We start from the raw sequence: 14,945 nt of genomic DNA, 5'->3' as shown, positions 1-14,945 counted from the left end.
AAGCCAATTCATTCCACCCTTTATTAACTTATCACCAAAATTTTATAAAACAGTTCTAAGCAAAAGAAAATTCTTGCCTAATTTTTCAAGTTTTGTCGTCTGGGGTAGAAGGTTACAGCAATTCCTTTGAAGTAAGTCAATTTTGTTAATGGGAGATACAGCAACCTGCTATTATTTGATTCTTCTCTTATAAATTTTTGGATGAACCATTACTAAATACATGAGTAGTAACTTCTAAAGATTTGGAATACTGAAAAGTTGTTATCCAAAATCTAGATTGAAAGTGCTTTTGACAGTAACTAAACTAGAAGAACCAAGTCCTTGGAGTTGATGATAATATTTCAATTATTTTGTTTTGAGGAAATGATGAATGCAGTGTTCTGCTGACCTTGCTTTCAAGAAAAAAAGTAGACGATTAAATATCAACAGACTTCAGTCAGCACTGTTACTTATTAAAAAAAGTTGATTTTTATATAAAAGTTAGCTGCGTTAAACAGTGCAATGTCAAATTGCTTAAAACATCCTTGGCTTGAGAATGGACTATTGAATTTGATCAAAAACGCAGATGTCCTTCCGATACGTGTATTTAAATGTCAGCCTTTACAAATATTTGAGGTATTATACTTTATCTTCTATCTTTCGAACCAATTCTGACTATATTTAAACTTCAGTATATACGATACGAACATCCAATTCGATGCAAGCTATCCGATACAGAGTTTTACATTGAAGCAGAGTTTTCGTCTCAGAGCATTTCGGACTTAAATAAGTATGTTTCAATTTATCAGCACAATATTGATTGTGATTTTTAGTTTTACTGAAAAAAGGATAACATCTTTAAGAGGAGGTATCGTGACATTGGGCAATTTTTTAATTCACTTAATTCCTAGTCAATCAGGCATTATTCCTTGGATACAAGTAGAGTCATTTAATTTTCAGGGTTGTGAGGGTGCTGTTTTTGGAAACCCTAAAGCTATTACAACTTCTGCATTGTTTAATGCATTGCTTCAATCACCTTATCTTGCTGCGCTTGCCAATGAATTTAACCGATCAATTAAAGAAGGTATTATTTGTAATTTTACACGATCTATAATTGACCCTTTTTCTAGGATCGTCTTACCAGGAAGCCTCCCTTAGTCAACAGGTATTTTGTAAATTTTAGCCAAGTTTACTAATGTCAAGGAAAAACCTAATGACAATACTAGTAATTCTAGAGATATCAAAAATAACATCCAATTTCATTGGAAAAATATGACTTCCTTAAGTATAGAAGAATGCATCATTCCAAAAGGACAGCAACTGATCTTAGAAAAGGAGTCTGAAGGTACCAAAGCAACTATTATTTTCAATTAACATGTATAGAAAATACTACTCATGGAATTTACCTAGAGGAAAGAAAAATGGCTCAAGGACTTCATAATTCTGTTAGTGAAACCCCAGAAGTTAAGCAAGAGGATAACGATGAAGATTTAGACGCGTATTCTTGGTCTTCATCAACTGACTCTGCTGGAGAAATTCCTTCTCTTCCTACAAATAGAAAAATCCTTGAAAAAATTGCGGAGAAGCCTCCTCCTTTTGAAAGTCCTCTTGAAGACGACGAAACACCTGATCAAACAAATGAGCACGAAGCCAATCAAGTCAATGTTTCACAACTTCCACTCAATCCACGTGGAAGCGGTATTTCGGGCAGACCAGTTGAGTCAACTGAACAATTAAATTCTTCTTTGACAATTGAGCGCAGCCAGTCTATCCAATCTACTGATTCAAAACAAAGGGTTGAAACTCAGTCTCACCGCCGCTCAAAAATTGAAATTTTTGACGCTCAGGATGAACTTTTTGACCGTTCAATTTGTACCACTATTGATGATTCTACAGGGAAGTTGTTGAATGCTGAAGAAACTCCCATTAAAACTGGAGACTTACATAGCACTTCTGCAAGTTCAGTAATATCTTGTACACCGCCTGCTATTAATTTTACTAGTGACATATGCAATGAGCAGATAGAGCTTGAATACAAGAGAAAGCCTATTCCCGACTACGATTTTATGAAAGGTTTAGAGACTACGCTGCAAGAGTTGTATGTTGAGCATCAGAGCAAGAAACGGCGTCTCGAACTATTTCAATTAACAAATAATCATCAAAAGAACTCTGAGGCCTGTGAAATGTGTCGGCTTGGGCTACCTCATGGATCATTCTTTGAGCTATTGCGAGATTGGAAAAAAATAGAGGAGTTTCGAAACAAAAGCTAATCAATTGCTGTATCACATATCTTCCTTTTTTACTAACATTTTACTAAGTACGGAAGTTAACTGTTACAGACATACAGTGAAATGGCTTACAACGGACCAACTTGCTATATTATGCTACACTTACATAACAAATAAAGTTCAAATTTTTTGTTACCATAAATAATAACTGCAACAGTTCCAAAGTTAAGAAAGGCAGTATGTGGAAAGCAATTCAAAGTAAAAAAAAACAACACAGAAGGAAGGTACATATTCAAAGAACCATTAATTTTCAACATTATCAGGTAAACATGAAAAATTAGCAAGAGCATGAACCGCTTGGTTGAGCAGCAGGCCGAGCTTCTGACAAATTGACACCACGATTCACAGCGCCTCTGGCCTGGTTGAGCTTATCTTCTAAGGGAAGCTTTTTGGCAATAGCAGTAAAAAGCTCATTTACATTTTCAGCAGTCTTAGCAGAAGTTTCAAAGAATAAAAGATTAGCCTCAGCGGCATATGCTTCAGCATCCTAGAGAAAAGTTAATACACCTACAAGACGTATATAACTTAAAAAAAAACTTACAGCTTTCTCAACAGCTCTACGTTCTTGGGCAAGATCCAGCTTGTTGCCGGCCAAAGCTATAACAATACCCTCTGGAGCTTGACGCTGAAGTTCCTTAATCCAAGATTTGGCCTTTTCTAGAGATGCCTAAATATTGTTAAAAACCGAACAAGAAAACGTCGAACATAATCTTATTTCCATATCGTATGATGGAGGTTTTACTTACAGCTTGAGTAATATCGTATACGACAATAGCGCAATTAGCATTTCGATCTAACCAAGTTAATAAATAAAGCGGCACATCTACAACATACAGTACATAGGAGCTAGAGATTTATAACGTTCCTGACCAGCCGTATCCCTAAAATTTAGTTAGTTGAAAAATAAAACAAATTAATAAATTTTGCTGCATTAAACTTGCATACCAAATTTCGAGTTTTACGGAAGTGTTTTCATCTATAGGAAGGGTTTGAGTCAAAAAAGCAGCTGAACAAGTTTGAAAGTCAGAAAAAATGATACGATTAAAAGGAGAGAAACCTTTCCCATTATTGTGCTTGCATACCTCCAATGGTGCTTTCTCTGTAATCTGTTTAGAGGAAAAATGTCAGTTTTCTATTGCATGAAAAATTAAAAGCCTCATAAGTAAATTCTTACCATCAAATTGATCTTTAACGAATCGAAGAACGAGACTACTCTAAATTATTATAAACAATTAGCTCTAAAACGACAAAATATATAAAATTAGTTCTTGAATGAATGACCTACTTTGCCAACGGCGGAATCACCAAGAAGAACAAGCTTCTGATTGATTGTAACGACATTCTTTGGAGCTGTATTTGATGCCATATTTATTTTGAGTGTAACAACAAGCAATTGAATCTGAAAAATATATCTTCGTGAAATTAACAGAAAATTGGTAGATGGCAAGTCATGGAATGGCGAGCCTTAGGATTATTATCAGAGCTATAACATTATAAGATACGGTTTTTTTGGTATATTGAAATAACGGTTTTCATTAAACAAAATAATGAAGTGCCTTCTTTTTGCTTACCGAGTTGAAAAAGGATTTCATAATAAAAAGAATGTATAAATGAATTTTCAAAAAACAAATTATATCTGCCTTGTAAATGCAGTAACACAAAATCTGTTGACTACTGCTCCTTTGTCGTTGATTATCTTTCTCTCTTATGTGTGCATTACTGTGCTTAATTTATGGCTTCAATTCGGCATTTGTCATCTTGGTACTTTAGCATAATAATAGTGTAATGAATAAACGAAAGGTTCCGAAGAGCGGGCTCTTAGGCAACCTTTTTTCGGTAGCACTTATTTGTTGTTTGCTTAGCAAAACGTTTTCTGAAACTGGTTTTGTTTGTGAGAACAAAGGTTCAGTCAGTTGAAAACAATAGTTTCTGGAATACCAAAAAAGTAAAAGTAGAAGAAACGTGACTGATTATATGATTACAAACGATCCTTTAATTAATTCCTGAACAAAAATAAGCCTTAAAAAATAGTTGATTATTAAAACCTGCATCTATCCATAATAACTTTTTAATTGAGATGAGCTTGTTTAAATTTGTGCAATTTATTTGATTTATTTTTTTTTTTTAGAAAAATATTGAAAAAAATACTCATGTTTCAATTGTTCATTGACTTTTTTTTTATTGGTTGATTTTATTTATCTATTTGTTTACCTTTACATTCCCTGCGAGCAAAAAAAATAAATAAATAAATACAAATAATAAAAAATGTCATCGGTTTTTTTAGATTTCTAAAATTATCTTAGGTATTTTAGTTTATTTAATTACGGTTCTCACGATGGTATAGAATAAAACTGAGCTATTTTCCTATAAGTAAATTTCTATTATTTTCGTTGGAAATATACAATAATAAATATCATAGCCTTATATTAAATTAAATTCAAAAACATCCTGTTAATTCAAATGTCAAATAGATGAAGCGGCAAAGCTAAATTTACTTTGTTTTTAATACTCATAGATTGATTAAACATTTCAAAATAAACAATGTAATAAAGTTCCCGAGGCCGTAAAATATTTTACTCGTTAAGAGGGAATTTGGATAAATCGAAGGAAGGGATGTTTCTTCTAGAAAGCAAAAAAGATATTTATTATTATTATACATCAGACATTTGAGTAGACAGAACTTACACCATTACCGGGTCTACGAAATAGAGTTTTAAGGTTTATATAAGCGAAAAGTTTAAGCTGTAAATACTCTAAGATAATTTTTCATTACTATCTTTCAAATAATGTTACTACTTTAATTTGTTGTATTTGACAACTGAATAGTACGAAGAGCAAAAAATTGGGTTTATCTTCGGCTAAGTAAACTGCTTGCAACACGATAACAAAGGAAGGGATACTTCATTTGAGATTGACATTTATGTGTTTGGTGTATTCACGTTAGCATCATCCTCTCAGTAATATTACTACAATTATTTGTTTCTTAAAGCATATAAATTTAAGCAATCCCTACATACCTATCGCGAGCGAAATTGATCTTTCCGTATTAAAATCTAAATCATTATAAAGCTACTCGATTGTTATACACAAAAGATGGAGCTGCAAAAAAAAGGAATGCACTTAACTAGAAAAAGACTTTCCAAACTTATTGACCAAGTGAATTTTCTGTTGGTTGGCAGTATACGATGCAGGCATTATTCGTCTCTTACCTACAACTGAACTACCATGTTACGAAGAATTCGATTATTGAGGAAAAATTTCCCTTGATATTACGTTTGAAATAAGAAAAAAGGAGTATATGAAAGCTATTAATGATGGAGTCTTCAGAATCTGAAGTAGAGGACTATATGTCAATGAAATTTAGTAATACACCCTCGACTCTTACAACTGCAGAAGAAAAAAGAAAGAATGAGAGTATTGAAAGAGGAAAGATTACAGCCAGAGAGGAAATGTTTTTTGAAAACTTAAAGCAAGGCCTAGCTGCGAGCGTGGAAGAAAAAACCTCTGGCACTAAAAAGGCATTACAAATTATGAAGAGTATGGGATACAAGTAAGTACATTAACTAAGAGGTTTCTATTTTCTCAAGAATTTTAAAATGTTCAAATAGATTTACCATACAAAAAACTTTCTTATTATCTATTACTATTATAGTTTTGGTTTTTTCCAGAAGAGCATTTTCGTTAACCTTTGGATATTTAGGAGTGGAACATCTCTGGGAGAAGCAAAAGAAATAAACGAACCTCTATATCCAGATAAAAATGAAAGCAAACATGGAATCGGATATGCTACCGATAGAAACGACGGTGGGAAGATATTGTTCGAGAAGAAAGGCTAGAAAAAACGAAACGTCAGGAGAATTTAAGAGATTATATCTCAAAAAGTTCTGAAGATTACAAAAATAAAAAAGTTTTTAAACAATTGTTAAATGCTAGATCCACGTTGCGAAAGCTTGAAATCATGGAACTCGAGAAAAAGGGAATAGAACTTACATTACAACGTGCTCATCCGTTTTATAAAGGTATCATGTTAGAAGAGAAGTTGGCAGATTTGGAAAAAATGAAGCAAAAAAAGCTGTTCAGCCGAATTTCACTATCGAATGCTAAAGCTTCCCAAGAAATTGATCTCGAAAGTGCTATCAAAGAAGAAGCCAATTCTGATGCTCTTTACGTAGAGTTTGAATCTTTAGAGGTAAGTATCGAGGAAACAAAGGATCATTAAATCTGATGTTCAACCATCGCAAGCCTTGCATCACAAGAATTTATTTGGTGACCGGCCTATTAGTATTATTCGTTCATCCACAACTTAAGCTCTACAATTAGGTTGGAGAAATTTCGCATTTTTGTTTCACTATTGAATTTTATCTAACCATTGTAGGAATCGAAGCAGTTGGATGTTGTTTTGCATCTTCTTAGGGATCGCTTCCTTTATTGCCTTTATTGCGGCTGCCATTACGATAGCCAGGAAGATTTGATTGAAAATTGCCCCGGTATTAACGAAGAAGATCACGAGTAACCCCCCGTTTGTGTTTAAGCTTCTCTAATAAAACACCTAAAAGTCTTAAATTTTCATTAACAACTCGTAAAAAAAATACCTTTTCTTAATTAAATAAAATTATTTCTGTTTGTTACATTTGTTGTTTATTATAGAGTTATTGGGCTTCAATTAGTGTTTTTCCGTTTCGATTTTTTACGTACCACCTACCAGCCACTTAGTTATCTTCACTCACTTTGCTCTTTTTATGTTATGTATATTTATGGGAGTTTTTGCTGAGCTAGATCATTAAGAGTATTGTTTTAATCATTTTTAAAGTTAAGTCGATGTTGTCTGTCTAAATGCCAATTTCTTCACCAGGCACAAGGTGTTCGTCGGATCTGAAGGATCCGACTTTACAACAATATTCTGCTGAAAGTGTGTCAACAGAGCAATCTTTGGGTACCTTTGAAGAATCGAAGGGTTCGATTACTGAAAACTATGTACAAGACAGTTCCGTCGACGAACATGATGATGGCAATTGGCAACCAATGGAAGTTATATCGTTGGAACCAACCCATTTAATCAATGATATCGATGATGATAATGAAATAATAGAAGAAAAGAAAGAAACTGAAAAAGTTGAAGAGAGTGAGCTTGAACCTCGCTACACCCGAGTTTTTCGTGATGAAGACGACGATCAAAAGCATCAGTTAGACAGTGAAGCCATTAAATTATTAGACATTGCTGATCATGGCAACGAAGAAATTAGCATGGATAGTCAATTGGAAATCACTGGCAACATACTCTCTGAAACCGAGAAAATGGCATACGCTGGCGTATGTCGGCTTTTAATTTTAAAAATGGTTGATAAAATTGCATGTTTTACAACTTTGCCATGGTATCGAGGTGAATGTAAGGCCGCATTAGAAGACACCATTATGTGGGCTGACAAAACCACTTCATGCATATATGAACATCTCGGCGTCACAGTAGAGGAACAGAAGATGATAGAAAATCTTCACAAACATTCAGTCCAAATAGATGACTTGTCCAAGATTTTAGTTTCTGCCCATAGAGCTCAAACAGTCAGTAGCCTTGATGCAGTGCTTGTTGACGAAGTTGAGTCCAGCGATAGTCTAAGTAGCCTAGGGAAAGAGAAACCGGTACAAATTGATGTTCGTTGGACTGTGTTGTGTGATCTTTTTCTGGTCCTCATTTCTAAATCGCTTTACGATTGTCGGTCACGTTCTCTACTTATGGCTGTTGGCGAGGTTCTTGACATTAATGAGTTTGATGTTGCAAAGTTTGAAAAACATATTGTTGAAACAATTCAGATTGACGATACCGGCGAATTAGAAGCCGGCTCAAGTGCAAACACTGAAGCGGTCATGAAATTGCGGCGTAAAGTATCAAGGCGTAAAAAGTATATACTAATGGGCCTAGCAGGTATCGGAGGCGGCCTAGTGATCGGTCTCTCTTCTGGATTACTGGCTCCTATTATTAGTGCAGGCATTGGAGCTGCTTTCACCACTGTTGGCTTATCTGGAGTTGCTACGTCTGGTTTTTTAGCCGGGGGTGGTAGTGCTGCTTTAATTACTGCTGGCGGTGCAATTTCAGGAGCTCATATTGGTACAACTGGCATGGCTCATCGAAAAGCCGATGTTAAAACTTTTGAATTTAGACCGCTACATGCACAGAGACGAGCCAATGTCATCGTCACCGTTTCCGGTTGGATGTTAAGTAAAGAAGATGATGTCCGTCTTTCTTTTGCTACACTTGATCCTATCGTGGGTGATATTTATTCTGTTTTTTGGGAGCCCGAAATGCTTGCTTCTGCTGGTCAGACTATGAACATTTTGGCAACAGAAGTGGTTACACAGTCTCTTCAACAGGTATTGGGATCCACCGTCTTAGTTTCTCTAATGGGTGCCTTACAGTGGCCCTTGATATTAACGAAGCTAGGATATCTAATTGACAATCCGTGGAATAATTCTTTAGACCGTGCTAAGGCTACCGGTCAGCTTTTAGCCGATATGCTATGTTATCGGTCCCTTGGCGTCCGCCCAGTCACCTTAGTTGGTTATTCTTTGGGGGCTCGTGTTATTTACTATTGTTTGCGAGAATTAGAGAAAAAAAAAGAGTTTAGCATCATTGAAAATGTATATTTGTTCGGCACCCCTGTTATTTTTAAACGTACTTCTTGGCTTAAAGCTGCATCTGTCGTTTCTGGAAGGTTTGTCAATGGTTACAAAAAGAATGATTGGATCCTTGGCTATCTTTTTCGAGCCACTTCTGGTGGCATTGGGCGAGTTGCGGGTTTGCGTCAAATAGATTGTATTCCGGGGATAGAAAACATCGATGTTACTAATCTTGTCTCGGGACATTTGGCTTATAGAGAATCAATGCCAATTTTATTAGCTGCTGTTGGATTTGAAGTTCTCGATGAAGAAGTGGATTTGGTTTCAGAACCTATTCCCGAACCCTTGAGAGAACGACAATCTCAATTGTTGTATGAAATAGAAGCAGAAGAATGTCAAAATAAGCAAAAGGAGTTGATTGAAAAGTCATTAATGCAAAAAGGCCGCAGTTTGTCTCCTAAAAAATCAAATGCTTTTTTTGATAGCAAGAAAATAAGGGAGGAACTTAAGAAGGTTAAGAAAAAGTACGGATCCTCATTCAATAGTAGATGGTATTAAGATGTTTGAGTGCTATTATCGTGCAAGAATTACCATTAATATGTTTCTAATTTTTTACTATTTGCAATACCGGTTTTTTCATTTTTACGATTCTTATACCCCACTGTTTGTTTTTTCTCTAATTTATTCAATTCATTTTTTATTTTATTTCTTTTCTAATAATAATCATAATAAACTTACAAACAAATACAGACAAAAAAAGTTTCCCGATTATGAAATTGTTGATGATAAAAAAAGTAATCAGCGAAGTCATGCACAATCATTATCATTAATAAATATTTAGAAATTAAAAAAGAAAAGCAGGTCAATGATTCATTAATCGAGACATGATCAAAACAACATATGCTGTGGGGCTTGAGTAAAGTAACCTATTGCTTAACACGTATCCAAAGGTCGCGAATATTTGTAAAAAACTCTACATGAACATTAGCGTAATCGGAAATAGCACTAAGCATCTCGCTTTGACGAACGGAATCAAAAAGCTTAGATTCTTCTCGAACCCTTTGGTTGAAAGCGTCATGAACGGCAGATGCTTCTTGAATAGCTTGCTCAACTGCCTGCAATTCCGATTGTACATGTTCTAAGCGCTTTAATCTAGTATCGTTGTGATCGATACCACGCAAGTCGTCCAGAGTTTTGGATAAACTGAAACCATTAGAGCCGCCAGAAGATATTTTGTCGCGCTCTAAAGAAAGCTTTGCAGAATACTCTTGAAGTGCCTCGACATCCTGCTGTTTTTGATCGCGGCGCTTCAAGAGTTCTTTCAAGGAATGAGCGTAAGATTCAACGTCTTTAATTGTATCCAACAATAAAGTTAATTTTTCTGTAAGATTAGCATACTCTGTGCCAGTTTGTTGCAATGCATTCTGAATGGATTCAATAGGCACATCTAAAGCTTGATCCAAGGATGCCAATCGATCAAACTGAATCGAAACATCCTCATAATCAGATTCTAGAGCCTTCTCTAAACGTAAAAGCTTTTGAATGGATCCTTCCAAATTAGATATTCCAAACATAAACTGTTGCACATGGTCGCGTTGGATATCAAACTCAGTGGGTTCTTCCTTCAGCTTGGAAAACGCATTTAGCAAGGAATCCGAGATTTCGTCCAACTTCGATGTGTTATTCAATTTCGGCTGAATAAAGAATCGAACATAATTATTCCAATTTGGATTTTCTAAAAATGCAATGAAATGAGGCGATTGGTGCAGCACAGGATGAAGAGCACAACGTGTAATATAACGATTCAACAGCTTGGCTCTTCGATTTATGAAATTATCTGAAAACCGACCTCCTTTGATGTATTCTACAAAAAGTGTTAGTGACGAATCATTGAAAAGTCAAAGACATCGGAATCACTGCACTAACGAGTTTCTATTTAATTGCACGCATACCAAGTTTATGTTTAGCGGGAAGAGGAGGGACTACACAATCCTCATTCATTCGTGATAATATTTCTTGAAGCTTCACAAAATCAGAAAAACGACGACGAACCTTGCATTCCGCACGTGTGAAAATCGAAAGATTGGTCTAGTAACATAGAGTAAGCACATTTCCAAAAAATAATTCATCAGTTACTTTTCAAAAATAAGACTTACCTTAGTGATGATTAGATAAGATACATGAGTGTCTCGAGATCCCTGTAGCTCCTTTCTAGGTTCTGTAACTAAACATTGTAGAAAGTGAGTACTATTAGTTGAAGGTTCGTCCAAATTCACAGAATCAGACATGGGATGCTTAAGGATACTTCACAAGTATGATGGAATCAAATAAAAGGCTTAGTACGCCACTTCCAAAGAAGACGAATGTAAAAAATGCAATACGAAGGAAACAATACTAAATCTCAGTCGGTTTTCAGATGAATAAAATACGATTCAATCAAAAATTATTCTAGATGTTTGTAAGTGAATTTAAGTGTGAAATGACTTGAAATAATGATGTGTGTGTATGTGTGCTGGAGAGTTGTTAAGATGTTAGGTGGATTACTGGAATGTGATGGTTAGGTATGAGTACATACACATGATTGTTACTACATTAACTCAACTGGGATTTTTATGCTTCAAAAGGTTTTCCGAAAGATTTATGACAAATTTAGATTAGATTTTTAAAAAAGTTCTGTTCTTCGTACGAAACTGTTATTAGCAACAGTCTACTTTAGATTTACATGATGGTTAAAAAAATCACATTCAGAAAGTCGTCCATTTGCTGTTTCCTAAAGAATCAGCATATAATATAAATATCATTTTTAAATGAGGGTCTGATGGTAATCCAGAAAGCTTTACACATTTAAATAGTACTAGTAAGAAATGCAATTCCCTATTTCAAATTCTGTAGTCATATCGATTTTAGGCTGAAAGTTGAAAAAGAAGAGATTGCCGAACATTTCTTATGAGGAAGGATTTGTACTTTCTTTTTCGACAAAAGATGAGGTTCATATAGTTTAAAGCGTATATGTAGGATTGGGACAATTTTAATGAGCAAGCAACCATCCTTAGGCTTAATAAATTACCTTTCTACGTAAATTGTAGCCCATATCCTCAAAGTTACGAGCTTAGCAAGTCAAACTAACAATCAACCAACGTTGTTTTCCCACTGTACCTTATTTAGCATTCTTCCTAGGTATGTGAAGTACTTGAAAACAAATTGAGGAATGTTAAAATAAAGGAAAGCATACTTATTCAGGCTCTAAGCTTTACAATTAAAAGCCCTATTTTACCCCGTATATTTCAGCCGAAGATTTCTGTAAAAGTTTAAATGAGTGATTAAGTTATACAATTCCATGTATTTCGAGTCGTTGTATTCCGTATAATGCTTACATCTTGTCACTGTTGAATTTATTACTTTTTTGGATAAATTGATTCAAAAGAATGTGCTTCATAATTAGTTTTGTCGCAAAAAATTAAGTTGATTATCCTTTTTATTAAATTCCCTTAAAAGACGAAGCTACATACATATTTCTTCACATTCAATTTCATGTTTGTATGTTCCAAAATAAAATAAATCCAATATAATGGAGAAATAGTTTGCGATAACTTCTTAGCTTTGAAAGGATGATGCAAAAAGACGTAAACAAAATCGACCTTTCAGTCATTTCTAGGAAAATTAGCGCGAAATTTACGCCTTAAATTAAACAAATTTTTCTGGAATAGCTTTTAAAATAATAAAACAATTATTTGAAAGTTTTGCTCTGCTGTAGTGTTTCATAAGTGGATATCCAATAAATCCGATAAATACTCGTTTCATAAAGAGAAATTTGAAACATCTCTTTAAGTAAGCTTCACATGATTTTTCAAAGAGAAATTTAAAGGTCATGCATGAGAAACATTGAATTTCTTTTTTATGAGATAAAAAGTCGGAAAACTTTTGAGAACATACTGTTCGAGAAGACCGTTTTGAGGAAGTAAAAAAAAAGGAAAATCGTTACTTGTAGGGGTAGAAATTGTAGCTTATGCTTTTCCTTAATTTGAAGAGTATTTAGTAAGTTATTCCAATATATGTTTTAGGCAGCATTCAGAAAATAACAGTAGTCAATTTATCTCTTCTTAAAAGAATAAGTCTGTTTATATTTGTTTAAAACTCAGGTAACTATTCGTTTTTCGACAACGCTCAATATCATATATCGCTATCATCTATTATACAAAAGCATGCTTATCCAGTTCTACGCCTTGAGGATAACCCAATACCATATAGGATGAATACAACAAAGCGTATTTTAGCGATTCAGGTTGAAAAAATATAATTTTCTTTGAAACTAACAACATTATAGTCTTCTGTTTGTCATGGATATGTAGGAAATCGTGCTGCTACATTTCCACTTCAGCTTTTAGGTTGGGACGTAGATGCAATTCCAACTGTAGAGCTTTCAAATCATGCAGGTAAATTATTTAATTTCTTATTTTATATTTTATTAACGTATTTCAAGGGTATCCCATTGTTAAAGGAAGGACCTTAAGCGCAGAACAAATTCTGGATTTGTATAAGGGTGTTTCAGCAGCTAATCCCAGTGGCTATGAATGTTTGTTGACAGGATATGCCCGTGGAATAGGAAGTGTAAAAGCAATAATGGAGATAGTTCGCTCCGTAAAATCCAAGAATAAGAAGGCTTTTTGGGGTATGTGCGTTAGAAGTTGCCAATTCCCTTGAAGACTGACATGCTGACGCTAAAAAGTTTTTGATCCAGTTTTGGGAGATAATGGAAGGCTTTATGTCGAAGAAAGCATTATCCCGCTGTATAGAGAGATGCTCCCTTTTGCTGATTTAATTACACCTAATGGGTTTGAAGCAGAGTGAGTACTTTTAAGGAACAATCCTGCAATGAGTTTGAAAATCACTGACTTTTACTTAGAATTCTTTCAGGGATGCGCATAAATTCAATCGACACAGCATTTAAATGTGTGGAATGTCTACAACAAAAATATAAAGTTCCACGGGTTGTCATTTCATCTTTTGTCGTTGAAGAAAACGGCGTAGAAAAACTCTACTGTATAGGATCTTCTATATATTCCAAAAGTTTTTTTGTTCTGATTCCCGTGATTCCTGGGATATTTCGGGGAACTGGTGATCTATTTACAGCACTAATGGCAGCTCATATTGCTGAGAGCCCGGATTGTACTGAGAGCCTTGCCTCTATAAAGGAGGATAAACTTAAGAAATCAGTAGAAATGGCCCTTAGTTCTGTGCATGAAGTGATCCAAAAAACTGCCGACCGAATTTCTGCATTAGGTGTTGAAGAATATCACCCAGCTTATGCCGAACTCTGCATAGTTAATAGTCAAAATAGCATAATAGCTCCATCCAAATTATTCGAAGCAGTATACTATTATTAAATTTCGGATCTTTTATGCGTCTAAAATATGTTGGCCTTACTGTACCAAGGCCTGCTGTTTCAAAGTTGATTTTTTACTATCCGTTTTTCGCTTTCTTTTTTTGGATTGCACGTGAAATTCACAAAATATAGATTTTTTCAGTGTCTTGTTTCGTTTGCCTTTTTTACATGCTAACTTGGTGTTTGTTTTTCTCTTAAATAAAGGTTCATTACGATACCTCTCTTTTGCGAAGTATACAATGTTTTATATTAGAATGCTTATTGAAATTAATTTAGAAGTTTATAACTATTTATTCCATATCCTAAAGACTGTTGACTGGTTTCAAAATTTCGCAACCAAGGTTTATAAAAGCCATGTATTGGTACACTTCGAATTAGATAAAGTAATTAGATTCAGAACTCCTAATATACTGATTAATTTTTTTTTTTTTTTTTTAATTTCTAACATTTTAGATAAAATATTCAGTATATCCATAGACGGTAAAATAGTAGAAGTTTACCTAAGAAGCAAAAGGTAATCTAGAACAAAGAATGAGAACAAAAAGATTGTTAGTTCTTTAAAAATATATATTGAGTTCATGGTTTTAATATGATCTGTTGTTTTCTTACATGTTTGCAGATGCCTCAGTATAAGGATTTATAACACTATATGAACCTGAGTAATAAGAATTCCCGGGTCCGTC

The 14,945-nt window shown here is 34.4% G+C and overlaps 6 protein-coding genes and 10 long non-coding RNA genes across 16 annotated transcripts; 7 read left to right on the top strand and 9 right to left on the bottom strand.

The window, feature by feature from the left end:
• Positions 1-30: 30 nt before the first annotated feature.
• tpz1 (telomere-protecting protein) lies at positions 31-3,460 on the top strand. Its single transcript, NM_001356076.2, has 7 exons — positions 31-131; positions 229-615; positions 672-769; positions 813-1,063; positions 1,110-1,144; positions 1,183-1,324; positions 1,363-3,460. Exons 2-7 carry the CDS (start codon positions 502-504, stop codon positions 2,247-2,249), a joined length of 1,527 nt encoding a protein of 508 aa, NP_001342857.1. The 5' UTR covers positions 31-131; positions 229-501; the 3' UTR covers positions 2,250-3,460.
• On the bottom strand, positions 545-988 carry SPOM_SPNCRNA.3241. The gene has a single exon (NR_192608.1). It is a non-coding gene; the product is annotated as a non-coding RNA (long non-coding RNA).
• Positions 2,331-3,712, bottom strand: ypt5 (GTPase Ypt5). Its single transcript, NM_001356075.2, has 8 exons — positions 3,553-3,712; positions 3,442-3,481; positions 3,350-3,373; positions 3,213-3,273; positions 3,102-3,148; positions 3,014-3,060; positions 2,809-2,934; positions 2,331-2,754 (listed from the first exon to the last, which is right to left on the bottom strand). The coding sequence occupies exons 1-8, from the start codon at positions 3,631-3,633 to the stop codon at positions 2,545-2,547; spliced, it is 636 nt and encodes a 211-aa protein (NP_001342856.1). The 5' UTR covers positions 3,634-3,712; the 3' UTR covers positions 2,331-2,544.
• Positions 3,713-3,903: 191 nt separating this feature from the next.
• Positions 3,904-4,318, top strand: SPOM_SPNCRNA.3240. Its single transcript, NR_192607.1, has one exon. It is a non-coding gene; the product is annotated as a non-coding RNA (long non-coding RNA).
• An 870-nt stretch (positions 4,319-5,188) lies between these two features.
• On the bottom strand, positions 5,189-5,746 carry SPOM_SPNCRNA.3239. Its single transcript, NR_192606.1, has one exon. It is a non-coding gene; the product is annotated as a non-coding RNA (long non-coding RNA).
• A 132-nt stretch (positions 5,747-5,878) lies between these two features.
• Positions 5,879-7,144, bottom strand: SPOM_SPNCRNA.851. Its single transcript, NR_151233.1, has one exon. It is a non-coding gene; the product is annotated as a non-coding RNA (long non-coding RNA).
• Positions 6,226-6,780, top strand: SPOM_SPAC6F6.19 (G-patch type RNA-binding protein; the record flags this gene model as incomplete). Its single annotated transcript, NM_001356074.1, has 2 exons — positions 6,226-6,456; positions 6,643-6,780. 2 exons carry the CDS (start codon positions 6,226-6,228, stop codon positions 6,778-6,780), a joined length of 369 nt encoding a protein of 122 aa, NP_001343075.1.
• On the top strand, positions 6,968-9,617 carry SPOM_SPAC6F6.13C (uncharacterized protein). The gene has a single exon (NM_001019336.3). It carries the CDS (start codon positions 7,101-7,103, stop codon positions 9,435-9,437), a length of 2,337 nt encoding a protein of 778 aa, NP_593906.1. The 5' UTR covers positions 6,968-7,100; the 3' UTR covers positions 9,438-9,617.
• Positions 7,713-7,998, bottom strand: SPOM_SPNCRNA.3238. The gene has a single exon (NR_192605.1). It is a non-coding gene; the product is annotated as a non-coding RNA (long non-coding RNA).
• On the bottom strand, positions 8,514-8,725 carry SPOM_SPNCRNA.3237. The gene has a single exon (NR_192604.1). It is a non-coding gene; the product is annotated as a non-coding RNA (long non-coding RNA).
• atg24 (autophagy associated protein Atg24) lies at positions 9,555-11,412 on the bottom strand. Its single transcript, NM_001019335.3, has 3 exons — positions 11,036-11,412; positions 10,832-10,967; positions 9,555-10,743 (listed from the first exon to the last, which is right to left on the bottom strand). The coding sequence occupies exons 1-3, from the start codon at positions 11,165-11,167 to the stop codon at positions 9,806-9,808; spliced, it is 1,206 nt and encodes a 401-aa protein (NP_593905.1). The 5' UTR covers positions 11,168-11,412; the 3' UTR covers positions 9,555-9,805.
• On the top strand, positions 9,958-11,092 carry SPOM_SPNCRNA.850. Its single transcript, NR_151232.1, has one exon. It is a non-coding gene; the product is annotated as a non-coding RNA (long non-coding RNA).
• A 195-nt stretch (positions 11,413-11,607) lies between the features above and the next one.
• On the bottom strand, positions 11,608-13,302 carry SPOM_SPNCRNA.849. Its single transcript, NR_151231.1, has one exon. It is a non-coding gene; the product is annotated as a non-coding RNA (long non-coding RNA).
• SPOM_SPNCRNA.3236 lies at positions 11,793-12,076 on the top strand. Its single transcript, NR_192603.1, has one exon. It is a non-coding gene; the product is annotated as a non-coding RNA (long non-coding RNA).
• SPOM_SPAC6F6.11C (pyridoxine-pyridoxal-pyridoxamine kinase) lies at positions 13,105-14,665 on the top strand. The gene is made up of 5 exons (NM_001019334.3): positions 13,105-13,161; positions 13,204-13,312; positions 13,360-13,548; positions 13,606-13,723; positions 13,783-14,665. Exons 1-5 carry the CDS (start codon positions 13,129-13,131, stop codon positions 14,261-14,263), a joined length of 930 nt encoding a protein of 309 aa, NP_593904.1. The 5' UTR covers positions 13,105-13,128; the 3' UTR covers positions 14,264-14,665.
• On the bottom strand, positions 14,555-14,865 carry SPOM_SPNCRNA.3235. Its single transcript, NR_192602.1, has one exon. It is a non-coding gene; the product is annotated as a non-coding RNA (long non-coding RNA).
• Positions 14,866-14,945: the final 80 nt, after the last annotated feature.

This window comes from Schizosaccharomyces pombe (assembly GCF_000002945.2).
Source record: "Schizosaccharomyces pombe strain 972h- genome assembly, chromosome: I".
Classification (NCBI taxonomy): Eukaryota; Fungi; Ascomycota; class Schizosaccharomycetes; order Schizosaccharomycetales; family Schizosaccharomycetaceae; genus Schizosaccharomyces; species Schizosaccharomyces pombe.
The sequence above is the reverse complement of the archived record's forward strand: the minus strand, read 5'-3'. Positions and strand labels throughout refer to the sequence as shown.